At 38.2% G+C, this 14,250-nt stretch overlaps 1 protein-coding gene across 1 annotated transcript in view; it reads left to right on the forward strand.

Moving 5' to 3' along the window:
• Positions 1–4,962, forward strand: part of cacna2d1 (calcium voltage-gated channel auxiliary subunit alpha2delta 1) — a 74,703-nt gene extending 69,741 nt beyond the window's left edge. Inside the window, exons 38-39 of the mRNA XM_088006728.1 lie at positions 339–421; positions 2,918–4,962. Of these exons, the coding sequence (XP_087862854.1) occupies positions 339–421; positions 2,918–3,025 (191 nt within the window). The 3' untranslated portion in view covers positions 3,026–4,962. The remainder of the gene's footprint in view (positions 1–338; positions 422–2,917) is intronic.
• The last annotated feature ends 9,288 nt before the right edge of the window (positions 4,963–14,250 follow it).

The following is a 14,250-nucleotide window of genomic DNA, read 5'->3' on the forward strand; positions in this document are numbered from 1 at the left end:
AATATAGCCTCACTCTTTTCTTGAACCAGAGCACTTTGTGCAAATTGCTTTGAGCTACAGGCTACCTTCAGATTAATTTAGAGATAAAAGTTGGAGGTAATTTGTAAACAAGGTTTGTGTTTATATGTTCAGAGTATGTTTTTTGACACTTGCTTTATTTGTCATCTTCTGTTTGCTTTATGTAAATCTGTTATTATAGATACACGTTGGGTTGGAACATGAACCAAACTATAGATAAGATAAGATGGACAGCACTTCAGTTCATCAATGTCGGGGGAGGGAGTGGTAAACGTACAATGTTCACAGCTAATTGTTTTTTTTCCTGAGTGTGTGATCAGCTGAAGGACCAAATCCTTGTGAGCTGGCTCAGAGCCCCAGACATCGCAAAGGGCCTGATATGTGCTTTGACAACAATGAAAATGTAAGGGGCAAACGCTTACTATACATAGGTTTGTGTGGAGAAAAAAATAATTCCAAAAACAGCCATATAAGTGACATTACCCAGTCCAGTCAGCCTTACTTACACACTTTTTTATTTTCACCTCAATGCTCATTGTTTTTTTGTGTGTTTTTTTTGTTGTTGTTATTGTTTTTTTGTCTGCCTTGCATCATCTCATCGCCTTTCATTCTTGTTTTGTGATTTTGCATACCAAGGATGAGCCACTGTGTCCAGACAGTCGGGGTTCCACTCTCATCTCTGCACCTCTTCTATTGTTTCTGTTTCTGACTTCAGGGTCAGTTTCATCACAAAGCTTTATTGCAGACAGTTTAGCCAACCAAGTCAAAAAATCTCATAGTGATCCCTGTAGCTGATTTAATTTTGTCGGATTTACGCCTTTAATTTAAAAATGTTGCTTTTGTTCTGTAACCCTTTAATAGTTTGAAGTCCAAAACTCCAGTAGCTGTTATGCTTCAAAGTAATGACTTTGACTCTAGTATTTAGCTAGTAAGTTAGTTAGCAAGTACTGTTGCATATTCTGTTTGAAGCCACAGGGGTTTTGAGTTTTGGCAGCCATAAACTTAGTTTCTTACTAATTTTACTTCATCATTGTTGTTGGATTTTTTATTTTTTCTGTCAGATGTTTTGGAATGATTTTTCTATTGGTACTAAAGTTTAGTAACTGTTATTGCTCATAATTACATAATTATCTCTAAATAATTTCTTAAGTGTTTTATTGAGAAATACTTGACATCCATGTGAATCGTGAAGTGCAGTGTTTAAATGTCTTTTTCAAGGTTTCTGCTATTTGTCCTGGTTTCCTGATGATCAGGTTTTTAGATCAAATCCAGTTCTCGAAGCATGTTTTTTCTTTGAGTGTTGCCCACTAGCTTATTTAGGATTTACTACACGTTTGCATTGAGTTTGCGATCTGGAAAGTGTCCTGGACATGGACCTGAAATTTCAATATTCTTGAAGCTATTTTGCTTTTACTTTCCCTCCAGTGTGCTGTAAACAGTCCTGACAGTTTTTTCCCCCTGCATGTCCTGTGTAGTCTAAAGCTTCATTAGATAACATAACTGTACCATACTCCTCTGCAATCCAATCTTCATACGTCCTGTTAATGTCAGTCTGTCCTTTATCTTTCTTTTGGGGTGGAAGTGGTTTCTTTGCCGATCTTGACTATAGAGCAGGGATTCGTAGTAAAACTACCCATAATGCCACTAACGGCAAGACAACAGCCCAATTTTTAGGTTTAAGGTATTTGATGTCAAAACATAAACAAATACAAAATGCAAATTATGTATATGTAGTTTATAAGGTCTATTGGGGGATTTTGCATTGCACCATTTAAAAAAGCAATTAAACAAAGGAACAAGGTGGATCAAATCACATTCAGTATAACTGTACCAAAACACAACTTTGAACAATTCATAGGACGTCTAAATATTTGGTAAAAAATGTTTCCCACACCTTTGTGAATCCTGCCTTTCATTGTGTTGCAACAATTATACTCCCAACCGGCCACTGATTCATGTGAGTGCATGTTTATATTATGAAGAGGCCTTCTAGGGAAGCAAAGGGGAGGGGAGGAATGGCAGAGGAAGTAGATGAACAGAGTAAAAGTGGGTTTGCCCTTTTCCATTTTCAAACTGTCTTTTTTATTTTGGCTCAGCACCTCACAGGAAGACGGTTTGTGTCGAGGCCAGTCCATTTTGTCACTGGAGTAAACAGAGGAAGCCTCATATGGCTTTCCTGCTCTTTGAATAAAGAAGACTGCCGTCTCTTTTCCCTATGATTCTGCCCTGTTTGGATATACAGAATACACCCAAAAAGAAACAAGTGTTGAAACAATGTAGTGCTCAAATGCAATAAGGGGTATTAAAAGGAATTCAGCAGAAAAATGAATGTGACATTTTGAACATTTTCAGTATTTGAATTCTCTTAACAGAAATCAATTTTTGTAATTTGTAGATACAAAGTCTATGACTGAAGTAGTTCTGAAATTCATTAGAAAGTGTTAAGACACAAATTGTAACTTCTATGTTTTAGTTTTTTGATTAAATAAACACTTTCTTGCAAAAAGTATTGATGTCCCTCAAGCTACATTATTTTACAATGTTATAACTACAAACATCAATATATTTTACTAGGATAGTATGTGAACAAGAAGTCTCACAAAATTGTGACATCAAAGGAAGACGACACAAGTGTTCACCAAAGAGAGTTTCAGTAAGAGAAGCATCCATAATGACTATAAAGGAACGATACAAAACAAAGAAAAAGGACCCTAATCATACAGCCAGATCACACTTTAACAGTTTAGTTCAGAACATATTTTTGTGTTGGAATGGCCCACTCCTAATATCTTATTTGTAATAAACACAAATAAAAAAATTCCACCATTCCATAAATGTGAAATATGCTGTTTGTTGTATGCTGTGTCTTATTTCTCACACACACTTATTTCTCTGACAGGAGGATGATTCTGATTGTGGAGGAGGGAACCACCTAAGTCCAAGTCTCTGGTCGATGCTTGGGCTCCAATTGCTGTTCTGGCTCACCAAATTTTTACTACAGTCATGACCCCTACACACACTCAAACGCTCACTCATGCACAGATGATCATCACATTGCACGGGAGGCCAGAAGACGTTCCACTTGCGCCATACAGGATGTATGCAGAAACATGTGCAACATTTAAAAAAAAAAAAACTTTAAAAAAAAAACTGTCTCAGCATTTCCATTTTCCTATGCCAAAGGGTGCTCATCCATTTCCTCCTCATCATTTTTAAAAGTGGAAACGTACTGAGATCAGCTGCAATCATTTCTACCATCTACAACTTAACCTTCTCTATGGTGCAAATGTAAGAGCTAACCAAACCCTTTAATTCTGCCTCATTTGTTTTTTTTTTTAATTATTATTATTATTTATAAAGTAAAGATGGAAGATGTATTCCACTATGCCAACTGGAAATCACACAAAGACTACATGTTCACTGACAGCATTGATTTGTGAAGTTGTCATCATTGTTTGTTGCATATGGGCCAATATGCTGTAGAGATGTTTCTCAACCAGTGCAAATATCATAATTATATTTTTCATTTAAAATGATATATATATATATTTTTCCTTTTCCTCTTTATTGATTTTGTTTGTAAAATCAACCAGCACTCAGTGACTTGCTAGGTGTTTCATTGTCGTAGCATGTGCTCAGTAGAGAGCTTAAGATTACATCATCATTTTGACACCAAAGCTCCTAAGCAGTACCAAGGACCACAACCTTCCCAGAGAATGTGCACGTTATTGTTTCTTCTTTGTAAACAACATTCCTTGCTTATAGGAGTACAGTATATCTGTATTTTAGCTACAGCATTAGGTGTGTCGGCCTGCACTCTGTGCAGAGTCTTTTAGGCAAATGACAACTTCAAACCTGGTTGTGCTTGGATGAGCAGTTTGGTCGTCTTCGGCTTGATGCATTGAATTCCCAGTGCCTACATAGTAGCTCTAAACATTCTGATATATTGAATGAAGCAGTGCACCAGAGTTGTATTCTTACCATGTATGCCTCTAGGCTAACGCTTTATTTCACTATAGCAGGGACGGCAACCCTGGCAGTGATAATTTACGAAACGGGCCAAATCTGACTGCTGTTGCTCTAATTCTTGAGATCGACACCACAACCTCAATAAACCACTCGTTTCGATTTTGGGGTGGAAGGGAAAACGAAACCCAATGCAGACCTGTCCATGTGTCCCAGCATCACTCTCTCCCCTTTATAGCCCTGTTTCCGTTCCCTTTCTGGATCAAAAGACTCAGGAGCCAAGATGACTTGTGAATGAGCTCAGCATATCAAAGACTGTTTTATTTGTTTCATTCCTCTTGCCGTCACCTCCCTATGCTTGTTTCCTTTTTTTTGTGTTGCTCTTAAAGTGCTGTGAAGAAAGGCGCTAAAGGTCTGGCGTCAAAATGCTGCATTGTGATGGGATGAGCTTGTCCGTGTTTGAACGCTGTATTTGCCTGTGATCAGCATCAGGGCCTGCTGGAGAGAAACGTTCTGAATACACTACTACTACCACCAGTGGTAATTTTGCATTGCCTTACTTTGTCAATAGTTACAAAGACCACATGTGGGTTTGGATCTGTTTATTTACGAGCTATTTTACCGATAGCTGCTAAATTCTCTCTACCTTGCCTTCATGGTGACATCCTGCTGTTGAGTGATCAGGTTATGCTGTCTTATCAAAGTTGCGTGTTGACTTGTGTTTTATCCCAGGGGTCCCGTGTCAATGTGCAGGCATGTGCGTGTCCCTCTGATTTCTGATTGTGCTTTAATACCATATATGAAAATACTCTTTTGTGGAACTTCACTAGCCTGAATAAGTTTTGTATACATTTGTACACTAAAACTATTTACTGTATAAAAGAAGAAAAAAAAAACATGTAAAAGAAAAATGTTTATAATATGGTGTTGATTATTGTGCAAATATATATTCACAATAAAAGTGTTGTATTGTTATGACTAAGATTCCACCTTTCCCTCCCCCCTCCCACACACACACACACACCCACACACACACACACACACACACACACGTTGTTTTGTTCCAACTGGGAGCAGACCCAAACATCCGTGTTGCTGCAAACGGAAAGAACATCTGGACACGGGTTTCAATAACACTGCATCTGTAAAAGTACCATTATTTCCTGACTGTCTAATAATATACGTTTGTCCTTCAATAATATGCAGCCATGGAAAGTGAAACTACTAACCAAAGAATATTAGTGTTGCTGCACTGCACAGAGTTAAAAACAAATGTCCACTAAAACTAAATACAAACTGGTTTTTTTTTTTGTTTGTTTGTTTATGCATCAGCAGAGAACTCTTTCATTTTTCCAAAATGTCTGTGCCAAACTTATTCAGTTATAATAAACAACATTTTGTGCAGTATCAATTTAGTTTGACAGACTCACTTCTGGGACTAAAGTTCCTGAACAATTAAAATTACAAACTTGGCCTCATTCCAACCAGTGGGCGGTCCTTTATCCCACCATAAAAAAAAACACTAATAATTTACAATAATGATTTATCTGTGTTGTAATTGAAACATGCACAAAGTTGGTCTGCAATTGTAAGAATGGTTTAATTCTCTTACAAAATGATATTTCTACTGAATATACATTTTTGACCTGTCATGTTTTTAAGAAAATGAAAATAAAGGCATTGTAAACTCCCTTTTCAATACTTTACCTTTTGCAAGCCCAAATATTGTAAATAATTTGAAACCCTTCGTTTACTAAATACTTTGAAATCATTATGACGTAGCTAAGATACACGTGTTGGACGGAGGTTCTTATGTTTTGTCAATGGTGGAAATTTTGTTCCAAACAAAGAAAAGCCGTAAGCAAGAATTTTATAAAAGTGATCGGCACTCTGAGATCGAAAGAGAACATCTGTGTTGAAATACATGTAGTGATTGTTAAAATAAACTGCAAAATTATTGATTAAGCTGTGACAGAAATCATGTGTTTTCCTGCTGATCCAAGTAAATGCTCTTAGATCAGAAAGAGGCATGTCAGCACAAATTTTGGACTTTTTATAACGTGTACGCATTTCCTCTTCTTTTAACTACATCAACATCCCTCAGGCATTTTCTCTTTGGTAAATCTGCTTTGGGTAAATTTATCATCCAAAATTTCCTACATTTTACCTACAGCAATTTCTTCAATATATTTAGATTAGTGGATTGAGCATCTATTTTTATTTAATCAGATTCTCAACCTCTACTTGTACATAAGGTTTGTTTGTTTATTCTAATGTTTCTTTTTGTAATACTAAAATCATGTGTCTTAAATATACATTCAACCTAAATAATCCAGATTAATTAGTTTAGCCAGTAGTCCATAATTTTGGACAGTAGAAATAAATTATTGTATTTGGCATTTCAGACTGTTGGGACTGAAAGTGTCAACATCAAGGGATGAATTATAACAAAATCATCCCTTAATTTTGTCATAAATTTAAGGGATGAATTCTTAAAATACCATGGGAGATGTTTTATAATGTTAAACAGATAATGAATAGTACACAAAGGAGTCATTTTAATTGGGTTGATAAATTATTGCTCCCCTCACTCCCCTCATCCCTCAGTCCAGTTGTCAGGTTCTTATTGGAGGAACTTTTTTTTCCAGCGATCTAAAAACTTTGTAAGCCGTCTGACTCAGCAGTGGTTAAGTTGAAGCCTTGCAGTGGCTTTTTGGATTTCTGCCACCAGCTGCAGGAAGTGACACACAAGATCAATGTTGCATTGACAGCATGACCCGTAGCTGGCTCTGCAAGAATCAGCTTGCGATTAGTGAACCCCAGTGAGGTTCAGTAACATGACTGTTATTATAATCGGACACCCTTTTACGTCTACTTACCAGAATACGCTATTTTTGGAGCAGTGTTGCAACCCTGGGACACATTGCAGCGAACTTCTCAGCCTCTAGGCCATGATGTTTTGAGGACACTCACCCCAAGTCTGAATAAACTTCACTTCAAATGTGGTAAACGTAACACAGTAACACCAGCAGCAAAACCATTAATTGGGACCTTTTTTTTTTTTTTTTTTACTATAAAAAAGGGGTTCCTGTAAGGAGTGACAGAGAGGTCACAATTTTTCCGTCATCATAAAATGCAGACACTGGAGTGGGACTAAAATTAAAACTGACATCCTGTAAAGAGGGGGGAAAAAAAGTACAAAAACAGTCTTGAATAATATCAGTGTGTGCTGCCAGAGTTAGTGCATGCATGGTATGCTTTCCAGTAATAGGCACAAACCTTCTATAAATATTTTGCAAAACATTGAGGACAAGGTGCATTTAGTATGACTTAACAAGAAAAACAAGGAGTGTAATTTAAAGCACGTTCCTAGATAACAAAAAAGACCCTAAACCGGTATTAGTTATTGACACATCTTTTAGCACCTGTTCTTCCAAAGCATCACCCATACTGTCACCAGCTTCAATGTGCAAATACATGTGTAGTCACTGAGATAAAGACGGTGTTCTCTCGTACAGAGCAACAAACACACACTTGGCATGTAACATCAGGAAATGCCACAGTGCTTTCCAAACCCATTAACGGTACCACAGAACCTCTCTGTTCTCTCTACCTGTTTTTCTTCCCCTGCTTTCAGTTACATTATGTGTGTGTGAGTTTGTGCTCACTTGTATGCGAGCGACATGAATGAAAATGTGTCCATGCACAGTATTCAGAAAGTATTCACCCGCCTTTGAATTGTTCACTCTTTGCTTCGTTGCAGCCATTTGCTAAAGTCAAACAAGTTCATATTATTTCTCATGAATGTACATTCAGCACCCCATCTTACAAAGATGGGATACTGTATCCATTGTAACTTTGTAAAGTTCCAAAGTTTGCAAGGCAGACTTTGTAACTTCACAAGGTGAAATTGCACATTACACATAATTTTAATACAGTGCCTTGTGCTCTGGCTAGATGAAAAGGTTAGCTCTTAAGGGGGCTATTAATTTTGACCCTGATAGTTTTTGGTCTTTTGGACAAAAAAAAAAAAAAAAATCACATTTTTAATACAAAGGTTTTAACATGGTGAAAGCCCACCTTTTGCTCTGACAACATCTGTAGCTCTTCTGGATTGGCTGTCTGAAAGGTTAACATGCTGGATTTATTCCACGTATAAACAGCCTTTCGCAGCAGAACACCACTTCTGATTGGAGCACGTCGGTTCGATGGCTTTGAGTGGAGCCAATATTTCTGGCAAAATAGTGTGCATGATAATGTCCAAAAAACATAAAGATGATGAATACCTACACAAAGAATAAAGAAACCCTTATCAGAGTGAATTCCTCTTCAGACAAAATCAGGAGGGTGGTTTAACAAACCAATCATGGTAAGCATTCTACAAATGCTTGGAACAGTTTGTCTTCAAAAGCTATGCATGTGTAGCTATGTAAGCGATGTAACCTTAGAGTTTTTCCTTTTTTGAGTGAAGAATGCCGTCACAAGAGCTTAGCTCATTGTTTAGTAGGAATACTAAGGCACGCTGGAGTGAAAATGTTATCTTGGTGGTTATTGTAGATACTTGAGGCACCTTTCCTGTCCTGATCCTGTCTTCAGAGAGCTGAAGGTAGAACTTCACTGGCTGGATCTTACACAGCATGTGCAAACACTTGACTGTGTGTGTTATTGCCTGAGCTTCCCAGCATGAATGTCTGGCAAATCACTCAGGTGGGCTCCAAAAAGGCTGTTTTCAATCCCGCCTGCTGCATGCCATGTTCACCATCAACATGTTAATTACATGTATGAGTTCTGACACAGACACATGTGGGATGAAGTATACCTACAGCCCCACAGCAGCTTTTCCCCTGCATTGACTCTTTGATTTTTTATTTTTTTTACCAAGTACATTCGCTACCCCGGTGCATCAGTGTTTCTGAGTGAATCACGCAAGAGCAAATTGGATGTGAGAAAAACAGACAAGACAAGCTGACTGTTTGCAGATGTGTAAGAAATGAGGAATCATGAGTTTGGGTTCTATTTTAAGATCTACTCTCACGTTTTCGTTATGTGTATAATGTTTGGTTTCCTTTTATTTATGCGACGGCTGTGCAGCGGTTTTACCATTTGTGTTCTTTTAGGCATTTCTGAGAATGCTTCTCGGAGAATGTTGAGGCTCAGATTTTGGAATGGGAACATTTTTGATGTACTGCATTTTTCAGTCGGCGTGCGTATTTATTTTCAATATATCTGTTAGTTGCAAGCTTAACTTCAGAGGCTCCAGTGGAAAATATGCACAGAGTCGCTGTGTTCAAAAAGTTAGTGTCACTGGTAAACAATCCCATCCAAACACAAACATTAAGATGATGGATATATTCAACTTTGTCACTGTGCACTTTTGCGAGACCCAGGTCTACTGTCAAATAGCCGGCACAATAGAGTGCGTGTGGGACACCGATGTGTTTTTGGGACACGCTTTATGTATACCATGCTAGAGGATGTGTCATTTAAACAGTCATGCTTTGTGTTAATATACAAACTCACCATGGCATTTTGTTCATGAATTGTTCAAGTGTTCAGAGACAAATGTTCACATCAACACCCATAAACAAAGGAGGAAGGGAAGACAAAAGGCAACTTTTTTTTTCCTTTACTGTTCTCACAACTAAGGGTGTTTTGCTGTATTAAAATATTTAGTGTAATAAAATTTAATATGTTTCACTACAGGAAGCAAATTAATCAAGTTTTTGTGTTTGAAAAGTTACTGATAAGTGTGTTTCAGGATATTCATTGTTCATTTTTAATGTACATAAACTTCTTCGGATGAAAGCAAAACTGCCTTTACCACTAACAGAGAAAATACTGAATTGAAACAGTCCTGCTGCAGACAAAACAACTTGATCATAGACTGAAAAGTCGGAAAAACTAGTCATCAAATTAAGATTTTGTTCGCTGCTTTCTGTAGTTAAAAAAGTTTAGTCATTTTGTAAAAATGGCACAAGATGTTTTGTAGTAAAATAAATAGCACGCTGGCTAGAGTTTGTAGGATAGAACGAGGTTGTCATGCTTTTTATTCTGGCTTTATTACTCCTGTTTATCATTAAGATGTCCAATAAATAGGGATTCACAATCAGGTTTATTTGCAAATCTTGTGCACACAAACAAGGGATTTGATGTCAGTTCTTTTGACTCTCACTGGAGGATTTTAAAAACCTCTAAAAAAAGAAAAAATAGTTTTTTTTCCTTTGCTTAACAAAAGAGGAAGATGAGGTTGAATTAGTATAAATGTGCATCGTAGGTATGTAACCAAACCATAGCCACGAAGGGGTTAATGTCAGGTCAGTTTGAGATATCTGAGTTTCAAAATTGATGCCATTACTAGTAATATTTTAATATTTTAAACTTATTCAGTTTAATATTTTTGATTGATTAATGTAAGTTAATCATAATAAATTTTATTATGTTTGTGAACTATGCGAAGAAATTACAGCTCTTCTCTTATGTTTTTTGGATGATAGTTTATACTTTGTACCTGTACCCAATTGGACTGTACTGAGATGTACAAGTGTAGAATGGACAACTGTCAGGTTAAATATCATATCAACTGAATTTTACAGATTCTTTGAGCGTGACAGTAAGACATAATGTGCAACCCACCAAGCTTCTACTTGTACGACTTAGAATTTTTTTTTTTTTTTTTCTCATTTTAGTCAACTGTTATGCATGGAAAAATGTACAACATTTTTTCTCTTAGTGCTCTGAACTCCAAAATTCTGTACTCGTAATAACTCAAAAGCAGACCACAGAGATGAAGCTGGGAGGCAGTGTGTGGGGGGGAGGGAGAACGGGGCGCTGGGAGGGTGGGGGGGATATTATGACAAATTTCTCTTGACGAATATGTTTAAAACTGTGCGGGTTTTTTGTTTGTTTTTTTTTTTCTGAAGAAGAAAACTACGTCTCTGCAGAGTTTATTTGTATTGCCTGGAAATGTCAGCAAACCTCCATTAGGAGCAGTGGCCACAATCACGTGTGCTGACAACAGGAAATGTGTGTTTATTTAAAGGAGGATCACTTGACACAGTATCTGTGTTTACAGCATCTTCCCCAAACAGTTCACAACTGCCTCGCTCTGGCGCATCTTCTCCCCTAATTGCACTTACCTACCTGAGCCACCATACCCGCATGTCTGAGTCCTCTATCTCAAACTGCAACAGTTTCTAGCATACTCTCGTCACCTATTTCTAAAACAGATGGTGTCTTGTGGAGAAATCTGTTCTGTTTTCTGACGTCTAGAAGTTGGTTTAATGTGAGGTCACACACAGGTTTAGCTATTTTCAACAGAGGACATAGAACATAGAAGTGTATCTGCATACACCCACTTGTGTGGAAAAGTAAAACTGTCGAACACCAATGCACACAAAGATTCCAAACAAATCTGCAGGAAGTCCATTAATACTCAACACACTCCACAAGTATGCATGCAAATAGAGCCACCACTGCTGCCCTACTATGTTTCTTCACTTCCCTTTCAGACAAAAAACCCATTGTTCCAGACTGTTCTTCATCTGCACTGCCTGTGAAGCCGCTTCTTCACCCTTAATATCATCTCAATCTCCCATTGAACTCTCTCTCCCCCATTACCAGATATGAGGTTTTCTGGCAATAACCAGCCACAGATGTGAGGAGTCTCCAACGGTGACAGGCCGGCACTCGCGTGGAGCGAGGCAGAGGGCTTCTGGGTTTCTCTAATTTCCATCTCCGAGCAGAAGTCTCGCAGACGCAGTGAAAACACCCACTGGATTCTTGCGAGGAGAGTCAGTAATGGGATTGTGGCAGTGAGGAGTTTTTTTGTCGCAATCTCACGCTGGTGAAGGTTATTCACTCATATGCTGCTTGTTATACGTTTGTGAGTGTGTTTATGTGTACTGAAAACGATGAAGAGATGCGTTTCATACACATTTTGTACTTTTTATTCCTTTGGAATAAAAGTAAAAACATGCTAAAAACAGAAAACATGTTTGGCTCCAGTGAAAGTGTCTGACTCATCGATGATTCTTTATTATTGCAAGGAACTCTGCAGTTCCCGCAGGACTTCACAGGACCATTACTCACCAAACCAGACAGAATATAGAGATGGAGTCTGTTTCCTCCTACATATTCATCCGGCTACTTCTATGATTTGTTTCGCACACATGACGTGATTGTTACAAAATAGCCAGATATTTCCACGTTCCTGTAAATCTTTGGACTAACTTGATACCTAATCAATACGCTGCTCTGTGCTAAGGACTGCAGTAAAGCTGGATCAGTGCTACATCAGAGCTGCCTGAAAGCACTGCCATGAAGTTTCATGCTATCTCATGCTGTCATCACTGGAAACAGAGATGGCACTCATCCATCCACGCCCCCCCTTCCTTACCACTGAGTTCATCTTATCTAAGAGGGAACCAGCAGAGCAGTATAAACAACTACCCGGCCTATTGAGTTTCCCGTTGCTGACAAGTGGCTTCCAGACAAGTGAACATGGTAGAGGAAAGATTGACAAAACAGGATGGGTGAGAAAAAAGACTGAGTGAATGGTAACACATTTTAGAAATGCTGTTAAAATGTTAAAATATAGCCAATTTTGGTTGTTTTAATAACACAGGCCCTCAGTCAAATATGGACACACCCTCACAGGAGTTGGTTTAACATAACAAGGTTGAGTGATTGGTTTGATTCACCAATATTTACTACTCAAAAATAATGGTTAGCGTGGCTGATGGTTGACATTAAAGCTTTCACAAAGTGAGTTGAAAACAATTACTGAAACAATGGCTTCATTTTTTAAGTACCTGCTTATCTGATGGGACTCAATCTTCACAGTGACAGGCAGGACACACATTGGACAAATTGCCAGTCCGTCACAAAAACACAAAACACGAAAAAGAATGTACACACTCATACCAGATGCACAATTTAAAAAGAAATGAGAATAAAAATCTTATTGCTGGGAGGTCACAGTGTTAACAACTGTATGAATGATGAAAATAAAATAAAAATCCTATATCTAAGAGGATTTATTGGAAAACAAATAGATATGGATAACTAGATCTGTACCACTATAAAATATTGACATTCTAGATAGACTATTTCCATTTGTTTGGTTTTAGCATAAAATGTTAAGCACAACCAGAATTAGCTTTTGCTAACTACTGAGCACGTACAAGGCTAATATCAGCTTACATAAACAAATGTTTTTATGGTGTGAACTTTAGTAACTAACATTGTTAAATGGCATAAGTTTTAAAACCTCAGTCTATTTAACAGGTTGGTTTCAAAACATGCTGATTTGAATCCTGTACTTGTCTTCTCCTCTGTGGTGAAGGAGCTAAGTCAAAGACAGCGCCACATGCTGGAGTACAAAGTCTTTGTCTTAGTCTTTACCATGAGTATATTTCAAAAGATATAATCTTTTTTGAAGTCTTTTGGCAGGAGAGAATTCATCAAATGCAACAAAACAAGTTTAAAGAGGATTTTATGTGAAATCTGCTTTCTAAAGCATTATGTGATGCCATAATGTTATTCCCTCATCAAAAACATACCTGGTGTGTTGCTTTAATTCTTTCATTCACGTTGGAGAAATCCTTGCTATCTATTTTCACGAAGCTCCTCCTTGGAGCTACAGTCCCCATCTGAGCTTCATTCTCACTGAGCACTCCTCCCCAGTGCTTTCCACTTTCAGCTCCATCAGATTAGTGGCAGCAGCAATTAGCAAACACCTGCAGGTGTCTGCTGAGCTTATCATATCTCAGTCCAACATTCCTAAGAATGCTTGTAAATGGCTTAATGGAGTAGCATTGTTGTGATGATGTACTGATGCAGGAGTGTCTGAAAGAGTAGGAGCTTAGCATGCCTAGGTGGGACCCATGAGGGGAAAAGGAGGGCAGACCATATGGGTCCCATATGGGTTTGTCCTCGGGTTCCACGATGGCCCCACATGGGTTTGCCTGTGTAGGGCCAGAGCCCACATGGGCCCTACATGGGCCCTATATGGTGGTGGCCCACATGGGTTTGTCCATTTAGGTCCCATGTAGGGCCCATGTGGGCTCTGGCCCTACACGGGCAAACCCATGTGGGGCCATCGTGGAACCCGTGGACAAACCCATATGGGACCCATATATCAGCCCTCCTTTCCCCCACATGGGTCCCACCTAGGCATGCTGGCTGGGAGAGGCCCAATTTCAAGATGTCATATTGCCAAGTCAAATTCCATTTTGGTATGGTTAATATATAAATCTATAAAAAAAC

This window comes from Poecilia mexicana, unplaced genomic scaffold (genome assembly GCF_051168715.1).
Source record: "Poecilia mexicana isolate PSO_F unplaced genomic scaffold, ASM5116871v1 scaffold_6, whole genome shotgun sequence".
NCBI classification, from domain to species: domain Eukaryota; kingdom Metazoa; phylum Chordata; class Actinopteri; order Cyprinodontiformes; family Poeciliidae; genus Poecilia; species Poecilia mexicana.